Here is an 11,263-nt window from a genome sequence, read left to right as displayed (position 1 = left end):
TCCTCTGTAAGTGCAAACCCCCCCCGAGACAGCCAACGTTCCCATCACTCTCCGCCCTCGTTAGCGTCAAGTCTGAAGAAGCAACGCCAGACAGTCACAAACGAATACAATCAATTCTGCAGCCATAAGTTGCCTGTCTCATTTCATACGTCTTTAGCAAAATCTTGGATAGCGAAATATCTTCGTTAAGTTTTGCACCTCCCATCGCAGCGCCCAAAAGACAAACTCCGGCACCCAGACCAAAAGGCTACAAGAGTAGACGTGGCATAGCACGTCCCTGATATGAATGTGCCATCTCTTAAACGTAGTCTAGGTATCCTCTTCTTGTGTCTCCTCCGCCATCTTCTTTACGAGAAGATCAATCTTGTTTTTCTTAACCCAGTCCTCCGAGTCCAGACGACGGACCGCCGTGATGGCTTCCCGGAGCATTTTCTGCTGCCTTTTGAAGTTCTCGAGGTCGGTAATTGCCGCCTTGACCTTTTGTTCGGAGCTGCACACGGCGCTCAAATCGGATTTGAGCTTTTTCGAACGTTCCACAGCGCTTTTGACGTCTTTGGTAGCCTTCTCGACACTTTCTCCGTTGTATCCTGCGGCCCGGGCGCGCTCGATAAAGGCATCTGTAGCCTCACGAATACCAACATCCTCCGCGTCGGAGTCTTGGTCTTCGGAGTCTTGGTCGTCGGAGTCCTGGTCGTTCGGGTCTTGGTCGTCGTGGTCTTCGGTGAGCGAGGCCACCATGGATGCCCACTTTTTGGTCCGCCTGTGGCGTGACACGTCCTTCAATGCTGCTGACGATGCGTGCGTCAAATCTTTGTGACGTCCGCTCAGGCTTTTCTTTCTCTTCTCGAGTTGAGGAATAAATCCAGCAGCTCGCTCACAAACGTCTTCAGCTGCTTCCTTAGGGGTCCAGTACTCGAGAAAGCGCCGCTTGGTTTCCCCGGCAGGATCGGGCGAGCCGGGTTCCTCTGGGAAAGGCCTCTTTCTTGCATTTTCCGAAGACATTGGGAACGGTCTCTCGTCATAGGCCGGTAAATTCAGGAGTGTCGTTTTGTCCTTCTCCTTGGTTCTGTGGTACGCCGCACTTAAGCATAAAATCCCGCTGGTCGCTCGGGTGTCTTTTGCTTGAAGAAGCGTCTGGTATTCATCAGCCTCTTGCCCTCTCCCATGCATCAAGATGCTTCAGAGGGACCACGAACCGTACTAAAAGACATCTCGCAATGAGGCATGAAGTCGGTGACGACTTTTCGTACAAAGCCTTCAACTCTATCCCTACGCTGTCGGTCAGGAGCACAGTCAATATGGCAGGCACTGACCAAATTCCGGGTGCCAGCCGAATAGTTCACGACATGCAGGCAGGTCCATTTGCCATTTGACTGCGCATGGTGAAGAAGAAGCACGATCTTATCGGACGTCTGGATTTCGGTAAATTGATGCTCGGGGGGGAGGGGGAAGTCGAAGACGAGGCCGGCTTTTGAGGTACCATATGATGAGTCATCATCGTCGTTGACCATACTGGGGACGACAAGCATCATGTCTCCTGGTGTCACATCCACATGGGGTGCCTGAACAAGCTTTTTGAACCTTGTCTCCCAGCTTAGAGAGGGTCTGCCTTCGGTTGAGGGTGCAGGAGCCATGTCCTCGTCGTTATCGCCGGGCTCCGGCGAGTTTCCACCCAGATCGAAAGATTGTTCTTCGTACTCGAGGCCCAAAAATCGGCTGTGAAGTTGAGTCTGGGAAGTAGCGTCCTCAGAAGCTTTGCCGTGATTGAGAGGCTGCGAAGCGGTCTCGTCGAAGGGGTCAAAGTCGGGATCAATCGGAGGGTTGCTCAGCTCTTGACGTTTTAGAAGTGACTGTGCTGATGCGATGTGCTTAGGATCTCCCCTTGCTCTTTCTGGTGTGTCGAGTTCAGAGGCAGGGTCAGGTGTGGTAGATGTCGGGCGTGTGGGTGTCGGGCGTGTGGGAGTCGAGGTCTCTGTCCGAGGGCCGCCGCTATTAGCCTGCACGAGAAATGACTTTTTCAAATGTCGAAGATCCAAGACGCGCAGTCGACGAGTCCCTTTTGCGTCGGTGTGGACTGCTCCTTCGAGGAGGCCGCTAGCCTGCCACAGTGATTCGAGCGGTATCTCGCGTGCAATTGCGACTTTCGTGATGTGGGAGAGACAACTGACGAGGGTCTGTCCGGGCGTGCTGGTGTTTGGAAAAACAGACTCTGGGTACCACGATCGACGATCACCCTACTGGCCATCGAGGTATTCCAGTTGTCGTTGGTGCCGCTTGGCGTCGGCGGACGAATACTGCTCCAAACGACGGTCTCTTGCTTGGATATGTATGTCCTCCAATGCGTCGTCGTCTAGCAGCTCTGATGCAAGTTTTCCTGCTGCCTTGGCGGTCGAGACGTTCGCGATGATCCCAAGACAAACGTTCGATCGGACCGGGGTGTCGGAGCTCTGCACGACGTGATGGACTAGATTTCGGAGCTTTGTCGGGGACGTAACAACGGCTTGGCTTGCCAAGTGCTGGACCTGCAACAGGGGAGTATTGATAAGCGAGGGAAGGCGCTTTGGAGAGGGCAGAGTCATACTCACTGTTTGAATGTGAGCTGCGGCTTCTTGGTGGTCGTCTTCTGGAGCTTGACTTGTGGTTGTCGGCCGTGGTCGCAGCTCGCGCATGTTAATCGTCGTGGGTGATAATCTGGTGGTACTTGGGAAAAGGTCAACGGCGTTCAAAGTTCATGCAGACCATATTTCTGCAGAGAAGCAACAACAAAATGTATGGAATTAGGAACGGGGATGTACGTCGCATGCTGCGCAGACAGACGCGACGACACTTCGTCAAGTTGCCTCGGGCGGAACAGCAGGCGGGCAGGTCGTGTGTGAAAGACGTACCACATGACCTAATCTCCGGGCTATCCACCCAGCTTGGGAAGCAGCCAGCTGTGACGATAAGAGTGTGGTCCATGGAAGCGTGGAAGTGGCAGGCGGGTGGGTACCTAAGGTAGGTGCAGGTGGGCAGGTGTCCAACGCCCCTTCCGTTAAGTAATGCCTGCTGCCCCGATGTGTGTGATTGGCGCGTGAGGGTCGGTGCCGTCTTCTGACGATGGTACAGCTCTCTGATTGGCCGCAGCGCCACAGGCAGGCTAGACTGCATGTTTTTCATGGCCATGACACCGGGCGATCCACGACTCTCCACTGAAGAGAAATGTCGGGTGCAAAGTTGAGGCAAGGCAGAGTCGAGGGCGGCAGGAGCATTGCGGCTTTGGATATTGCACTCTGCCAGAGCTCCATGAAAGATATCAATGCAGGCAGGTGTCGACGAACAGCAAGCTGGAAGAATGCATCGGACGTGGCGGCAATAAGATGGTGCCGGTCGGTGATCCATGTCTTCGGCTCGGCCCGTCCCGCCCCCTGTCCGCCCCTGCGAGGGAGGACTTCAACGGCGTGCACTGTGACGAATTCGCAAAGCTTGCTCGCAAAGATTGAGTCGAGGCAGAACCCCAGCGGTCCCACCTAGCCTGCCACAGCTGCGAGCGTTGCAAACAGTGTGATGCAGTCGCCAGAAGCTGGGCCATGACTTCGCAGACTAGGTACTCGAAGTTTCTCTCCTGGTGGACGGGGATGTGCGGGAAAGGGTCGTGGCTTAGAGCGACTGTCTTTGCAGCGAAGCTGATGGTCTGTCTCTCGAGACATGGGCTTGACGTTTGCTGCCAGCTTGGAAATGTTGACGGCGCCTCAGTGGACGGGAAGTGGTGACGTCCTGTCGTCACCTGCAAAAGTGACATGCCCTGGGCACCGACTGTGGATCCTGCCCTGCAGGTAAGTACCTCACTTAAGGCACCTCAAGGTAGGTAGGTACCAACGTAGGAACTAACTGCCGATTTTGCGCGGTAGCAAATGTCGATTTTTCCAGGTACCGACTGCCGATTCCAGCGCCAGAATCGGCAGTTGGTCTCTGGCACCGAGTCAGCCTGGACCTGTAGTGTCTCTTGTCCACACGTCACAGCGTCTCGACTGCTCCCGTTGCACTGTGGGTCGCAGTCCTCTTGGCGCGTGTCCACCACATTCCCTCCTCTGACGCCTTCGTATTGTTCACATTGTTCTTGGGCATTCAGCGGCGTCCCTTTCGTTGGCCTGTCTCTTTTTTTCCATCTCTGCTTCAGACACTCCGTGCCAAAACCACCGACGCCAATCTCTGGTATGCTAATTACTTTACTGGACCCAACATTTCCCAACGAGCATCATGGACACATGACGACCAATGCCACCAGAGCCTGCCGTACCCGCATCCACAGGAGCTTCAGCACGAACGAGGCTGGCAAAGCCAAGCTTGCTGATATGACGCCAATGTCGGCCAGAGCTTTGCCATCGAAACGACCGATTCCTTCTCCTCCGAGCTCAAGGAACCTGAGGATGCGGACAATGCGGACGAGTGGAAACGTCCTGTCATTGTCTCTCTGGCGACTTGAAAGGTGTGCGATGACATTTCCACGACCACCTGCGAGCGTCGCTAGTCCCATGCCGCCGTCCCCGACTGACATCGCCCTTTGAACAGCCGTACCGATCAAGAGAGAAGAGCGGGCGTCGCTGATACGAAAACGAACAGATCCCCTGCCACCATCGAGACCGAGAGAATTGGACTATCAAGGAACCCCCCCGACACTGGTTACAGACAATTGGTTGGCGCCCCGTCGCTCAAGGCACCAAGCCTGTTGCGCGGCCCCGCCGACCGGCAACATTTTCGCATGCTCTTTTAGCAAGGCGCTTTCTTCCAAAAGGTCTTTTGGTGCACCCCTGGGCTTCAACTCGACCGCGTCAGCGGAGTGCAATGGCATGGGCTCGTTGGAGGACCTCCGCGCCTCTTGCCTCGGACACCCTCCAATCGATACCTGGCACACGTTCGCGGGGATTAGATTATGTACGTCAACAAACACCTGTCGAGCGGAAGACCCAGGTCCCTGGCAGCATCAATGCTGACCAACAGGGGATCGGATACTCAACGACTAGCACAGAGCCGCAACACATTCTCCTTCGACCCCGATTCGCCCTCCTCCAGGTTCGGCGCAATACGTGTTTCCACAGATGACCGAATCCAAACCCGAAACTGCAATCTCGTCCACTTATGGTTGTCTTCTTCCGGCTGGCATGCCGTCGCCCCTATCGGTCGGCGGCGAAAGGCGACACCGAGACACCTCAATGCTCTCCGAAGCGGCGAGGTTTGGCTGAGGGGCTTTTGCCAAGTGCTCCAGGAAAGTTGTCTGCTTGGGATATTCACGGCAATGAGCGGTGGACTGCAGGCCCAGCAGCGCCTCTCGAGATTGACCTGGACAGACATAACCCATCCATGTCCCTTGCGTGGGACCATACTGCGATGTGCTAGTTTAAGCAACCTACATAGCTTCATCCCCAGGCAAGAGAATCTGACAGTCATGATATTGATTGTCCACTATTTTCTGCTCTCTCGATTGATGCTATTGTGCTGGCCCGAGTTCTCGCCGTGACGTTACCGTGTCGGGGCCCCTTCCTGTTCAGTGGCTACATGCTGAAAAGTCAGCACCGAGCCACTGAACCCAGTCGGAACAGCCACTAACCCCACTGCAGCCTTCAAAGCACGCCATGCTCGCGTGTCGTCAAACATTCGGAACGTTGGCTTACACGGTTATGCAAAGGGAGGATCGCGGCGTGCACTGCAAACGACCTCCATCCCTGCTCCGATTTGGGAGCTACCTTGATGGGCTACCTCGACGGTCAAGTGGGAAATTCAATGGTGCGCCAGTTGGAAAATGTCACAGTCAACCAGGTTCACAGTCGTCAAATGGATGGCGTCCTACCTACACCCCACTCACCGAAAAAGCTGCCACTCCAAGACACTGAGCTCCACCCCTGCGGCTTGGGAACCAGTACTTTCTGGCGTCTCCAACCCTTTGGCGTCGACTACTCCCAAACCCTTGCGATCGTCGACGAACGTATGCTTCCTCACAGGACCCCCACCCAGTCCTTGAGAAGTTGGCCTGCATGCCAGTCAATACATTTCCCTCGTCGGTCACGTTTTGGAGGATGGTCTTGGTCCATGACCTCCTCTATGCTCGCAGGAGTTGGTGTCGTCTCTTGGTGGAGGCAGTTCAAAGAGGGGGACGTGAACCGCTGCAGCTCCGCTTTCGACGTGCATTTGTGACCACGCAGTTGCTCGTCTGGGTCATCTACACTACCCGCATGCGATTCGCCCGGCGAGGTGGGTGAATTCAGCTGCATCGCATCACCGCGTCCATCAAGAGGGGACTCGACGTCGGTTACCAACACATGCGGCCATACCCAGTGGAAAACTCGGGATCCCGTCCGCTCTCCCAACGATAAACCACTGAGGGCCGGAGTAGTAGTCGGGTCGGTGACGACCGGTGAATGCCTGGTGCTGCATGTACAACACAGGTGCATCCATTTCTTTTGGATTTTTGGTGGTTGGGGACCAAAGCACGCAGCCTGTGTCTGGTGGGGGACCTGATATGGTAAGCTGTGATTGGTGTGTGGAAGCGTACCATCTGCCAAGGATGGTACGGAGGATGGTAGAGCTCTCCCATTGGCTGCATCGCATTATCCGTATTAGTGTTCCCCTCCAGGGCACCGGTGGGTAGTGCACCTACCGCTACCTAGCGTCGTGGGTAGCCGAAAGTCCGCTACCTACAGCGCCGTGGGTGGCTGAAAGTCAGCTACCTAATCTAGGGAGTCCTGGGAAAATCGGTACGTGCTGACACCACACCCCTTGGGACGAATTGACCCCAGTGAGAAAAGAGGCAATCAAGTGCTCAGGGCCTTTCTGGTGCCAGGTCCATCCAAGTAAGAGGACCATGCTACACGTGCTACTGCACACTACGAGCTCAAGGGTCGGCCCGGCCCGTCCTGCTGGCAGAATAATTCCACTTCCACTCCTTCTTCGGCTAAGGTACGGTAATGGGTGCGCTGGCGAGTGTTTTGAGGCGAGAAAGAGATGTGCTGGAGTGGTTGACCGAGTTTGCATCAATCGAGACGTCCATTGGCCATCACAGCATGAGGTGTGCACCGCTGCGGCGTTGGTGCCCGCCCCACTGCTGAGCACAAAAAAGGGAAATGCTCCCACCGAGGAAAGCTCCCACACACTCTGCCCGCTGAGAGGAAACTTGTTGGTGCCGTCGTCTCCCAACATCCCCTCCCCGGTCCCCCGACGCGCGCATTTGCCAAACCAGGACAAACTCTTGCTTCCAACCAACGACAATTACGGATAATGTGCGATGCATTGCATCTTTCGGCGACAGAGCCCGCCTCCGCGCCCGCCTGACCCGCCGCCGTCGCCCCCTTTCTCCTCCCGCGCAGCCTCGTCTGCTGAGACCGTGACGATGGTCGTTTCCCGCCGGAGACTTGTGCTGCATCTCAATCCTCGCGCGCTCTCGCATCGCACATTGAAACATCCGCAATCTTTTGCCACAAAGACTTTGTGATACCTCTTGGACGGACGCAAGGTGTGTCGCTCTCAATCGCCCCGCAATCCTGACTTGTCGCAATCGCGAGAGCTAGCCTGTCTGTGGTGTGCCGTGTCTGACCTCAATTCGCTGTAGCCGCCACCACCAACCATCGCCGACTCCAACATCCGACGATGCTTCTCGACCGCGAATCAGACATGGGACCTCCGAAGAAGCCGAGTTCGAATTGTGCGCCCTACACAGACCGATTCTCCATCGACGCCCACACTGTTCCGCTCCGTTGCGAGGCTTCCTGCGAGGACGCGGTCGCCGAGACGCAGACGCCGACCGAAAACCACGACGACGTGGCCGCCGAAGCCAGCACGTGGGGATACTGCACCATGCGAGGCTTCTACCTCTCCGAGATGAACCAACATCTCGAGCAGCTCGTCGACGCGAAGCTCGCGGACGACAAACGGGCTGCCGCTCTGCAGCGCGTGGCACAGGCTGCGCGCGATTACAGCTGGTGCTACGACCGCGTCGCTCCCGAGCTGCCGCCGAGCCCTCCCAACGACCGATACCGACCGACTTCTCCGCTGCGATCCATCTCGCACAAGGACCTGCATGACCGAGTGTACAAAGCCGTGCAGGACATTTGGGAGATTGCGCATCACGCCCCGACGACCACCACTACCATCGTTGGGGGGTCCATTGCTGACTTGATGATCCCGCTGGTTGTGTCCCGGGCAGGCTGCCTCCAGAGCTTGGACGCCGAATACCAGTGGCGCATGTACGGAGAGGACGCCAGTCTTGACGCAGCGCTGGAGGGCACGATTCGCAAGCTGCACATTACCTGCTGCAACAACTTTGCAGGGCTCTGCACGGGTGACAGATTCAGGACTCGTTTGATGCAGAGCAGCCACCTTTGACGGGGTGGACGGACGGTGGCATTGTGCGGACGACTTCAATTCGGGACAGCGCTCGAGGGATTCTGGGAAGATGGTGGTGTCTCGATCGAGAGGAACCCCGCGGGCGGGGAGGACGCGGGGGAGGGGACACGGGGGAGGGGACACGGGGAAGGGGACATTCTCATAGTCATACTTTGGAAGTCATAGCTCTCGCACAAGGATAATGAGCTTCGTTATTAAACCTGGATTGAACAGCCGGCGACTGCGAGCTTTTCAACCGTCTGCACATCCAAGATGTCTCCTGCGAGACGGTAGTCGGCCAGGCCCAGGCCCGAGGCCTAAACCCTAGCCCAAATCCCGCCTTTACGTAAGGGATCAGCTATACTACTTTGTAACCAGGCGTACTTAGCGCTTATAGCTAGATTAATTAAGCTACTTTACGTAGGTTATAAGCCCTCTAAATACCTAAATCTATTTACTAGATAGTGAGGTTATTCCTAAGTAGCTATTAGGATTCTAATTTTATAATTTAGTAATTACTATAAAGTAATTAATAGATTATTAAGTTACTAGAAGTAATACTTCTAAGTAGAGGTTATAGCTATTATAATATATATTCCCTATTTATAAAATCTCTTTAACTTCTAAGTTACTAAAGTTAATAATTATTTAATAATTACTATAGTTATATAGTAATAACTATTTAATAAATATCTAATAATTACTTATAACTACTTTTTAAACCTCTCTTAAACTACTAAATTAATTAAATAAATTAATATATCTTTAATTAGTAATTTAACTCTATTTTCTTTTAGCTCTATTAGAAGGGGATTATTTTAGACTAGCTCTCCCCCTTTTTCTATTATAGACTTTATAGCTAGAGTAGCTATATAGAAAGTAGCTAGTAAGAGATTAAATTTAAGAAGTTTAATATATAATACTATCCTTAAGTTAATTAAAGCTATAAGTTTTAAGTTATAGGAGATTAATCTTAAGAATACTTTTAAGGTAATAAGATTACTCTTCTACTTAATAGCTAAAAGGATATTAATTAGATATAATAGAGATATAGTTTTTAAAGAAGATAAGGTAGTAGTAGTTAAGGATTTAAGCTCTTTAGGTAATCTAATATTTATAGGTTTTATACTTACTAGATAGTTATTTATAGAAAAGATCTAATATAATCTCTTAGAAGAAATAATTAATAATAGTCTTTTTATTATAGTTTTAGCCTTCTATATCTTTATTAAGACTAAAAAATATACTTAGAAGTTTAATAAATTAGCTATAAGTAAAGTTTATAATAACTAGAATAGAATAATTAGAATTAACTATAGTAATATTAAGGATTTTATATAAAATCTTTACTTAACTTTTAATAAACTAAATAGTTTTAATATAGGCTTATTAACTATAACTCTTACCTATAGACTTATCTAAAATTTTAAATATTTTAATTAAGTTAAAGTAGACTTTATAGAGAATAACTTTATTATAGGGATTTAAAACTATAATAACTTCTTATAAGAATTTAGAGACCTAAATAAAAAGGAATAATATAAATAAGCCTCTTAAAGTATTAAAGCTTTATTAAATAAGAAGAAGTTTACTATAAAGAGGTAAACTTAAGTTCTTAAGTCTAAAAGTATAGAACTATAGGATTTATATATTTCCTATAATATTAAGTATCCTAAGACTCTCTATAGATATAAGATATATAACTATTACTATAGAAAGATAATATTATACTTAGATAAATATAATAATTATTCCTTTAGATATTATAGGTACTATATATTAGTATATAATAAGTTTAAGTATACTAATAAACTACTAATAACTTAGTAATTAATAATATAGGTATCTACTTTAGTATTTACTTTAAAAAGCTAAACTTAAGATAATATTTTTAGAAACTTTAGTATTAAATAGGATATTAACTAATAATCTGAGGCTTTTATAGATATCCTATTAGCTTAAGTTTAGAAGAGGACCTTTCTACTATTCTTAATAGAAGATTTTAGAGTATTTAGTTTATACTTTAACCTTTAACCTCTAACTAAAGATCTATATAAAATTATATATATATAGGGAGTTAGGAAGTAACTAATAAAGGAATCTATATACTTTAGTTATAGTTTTACTAATTAAGCTATAGATATAAAGACTAATAGTTTCTTTATATATAGTACTATTAAGGAAGTTAATAAAGAAGAAAATAATAACTAGGAAGTATAACTAAGTTAATATATTATATCTATAACTTTAATTAGGAGGATAGACTTCTTTATACTAGATATTAGTATTAGTAGATATATTCTTAATAATCTCTCTATTTTTAAGGAACTTTAAGATCTCTCTTAAGGATTAATTATAAACTATATAGGTAAAAAGGACTAAATTAGCTAGGTTATTAATATAACTAAGGTGATTACTATTAAGCTAAGTAGTAAAAAGACTATTTTCTAACTATATAGTACTCTCTATAAACCTTATAATATAGTATAAATTATTAGTATTAGTCTTCTTTAGAAGATAGGTATTTATTTTAATAGTCTAGATAATACCTTAGTTTATAAAGATATATCTAAAGCTATTACTAACTTTAAATAGGATATATAAGTCCTTTAGTTTTAGATCTATCCCTCTAACTAAGGTAATAAATTTAGTTTTCTTAGGCTAGATTACTAAACTTTTTATACTTATTTAAGGTATCTATTTAGAGAAGTAACTATTACTACTATAAGAGATACTAATATAACCCTCTTTAGAGTACCTCTTATAGGATATAAGTATTATATCTACCTTATAGTAAAATTAATATAATAACCTAGTAATAGATAATAAGAATAACTAACTTAAGCCTTTTAGAGGCTTTAGATTAATTTCTTAGAACTAATACTATAAGGTTTTAGAAGTATTACTTATA

General features: G+C 48.3%; 2 protein-coding genes across 2 annotated transcripts; one reads left to right on the top strand and one right to left on the bottom strand.

Annotated features, from left to right (window-relative positions):
- Positions 1–309: 309 nt before the first annotated feature.
- GCG54_00015274 (uncharacterized protein) lies at positions 310–2,669 on the bottom strand (the record flags this gene model as incomplete). Its single annotated transcript, XM_045415084.1, has 4 exons — positions 310–1,134; positions 1,197–2,187; positions 2,239–2,522; positions 2,586–2,669. 4 exons carry the CDS (start codon positions 2,667–2,669, stop codon positions 310–312), a joined length of 2,184 nt encoding a protein of 727 aa, XP_045257453.1.
- A 4,948-nt stretch (positions 2,670–7,617) lies between these two features.
- On the top strand, positions 7,618–8,352 carry GCG54_00015273 (uncharacterized protein; the record flags this gene model as incomplete). Its single annotated transcript, XM_045415083.1, has 1 exon — positions 7,618–8,352. One exon carries the CDS (start codon positions 7,618–7,620, stop codon positions 8,350–8,352), a length of 735 nt encoding a protein of 244 aa, XP_045257452.1.
- Positions 8,353–11,263: the final 2,911 nt, after the last annotated feature.

The sequence above is a fragment of the Colletotrichum gloeosporioides genome, assembly GCF_011800055.1.
Source record: "Colletotrichum gloeosporioides strain Lc1 chromosome Unknown consensus_99, whole genome shotgun sequence".
Classification (NCBI taxonomy): Eukaryota; Fungi; Ascomycota; class Sordariomycetes; order Glomerellales; family Glomerellaceae; genus Colletotrichum; species Colletotrichum gloeosporioides.
This window is presented reverse-complemented; position numbering and strand designations above follow the sequence as displayed.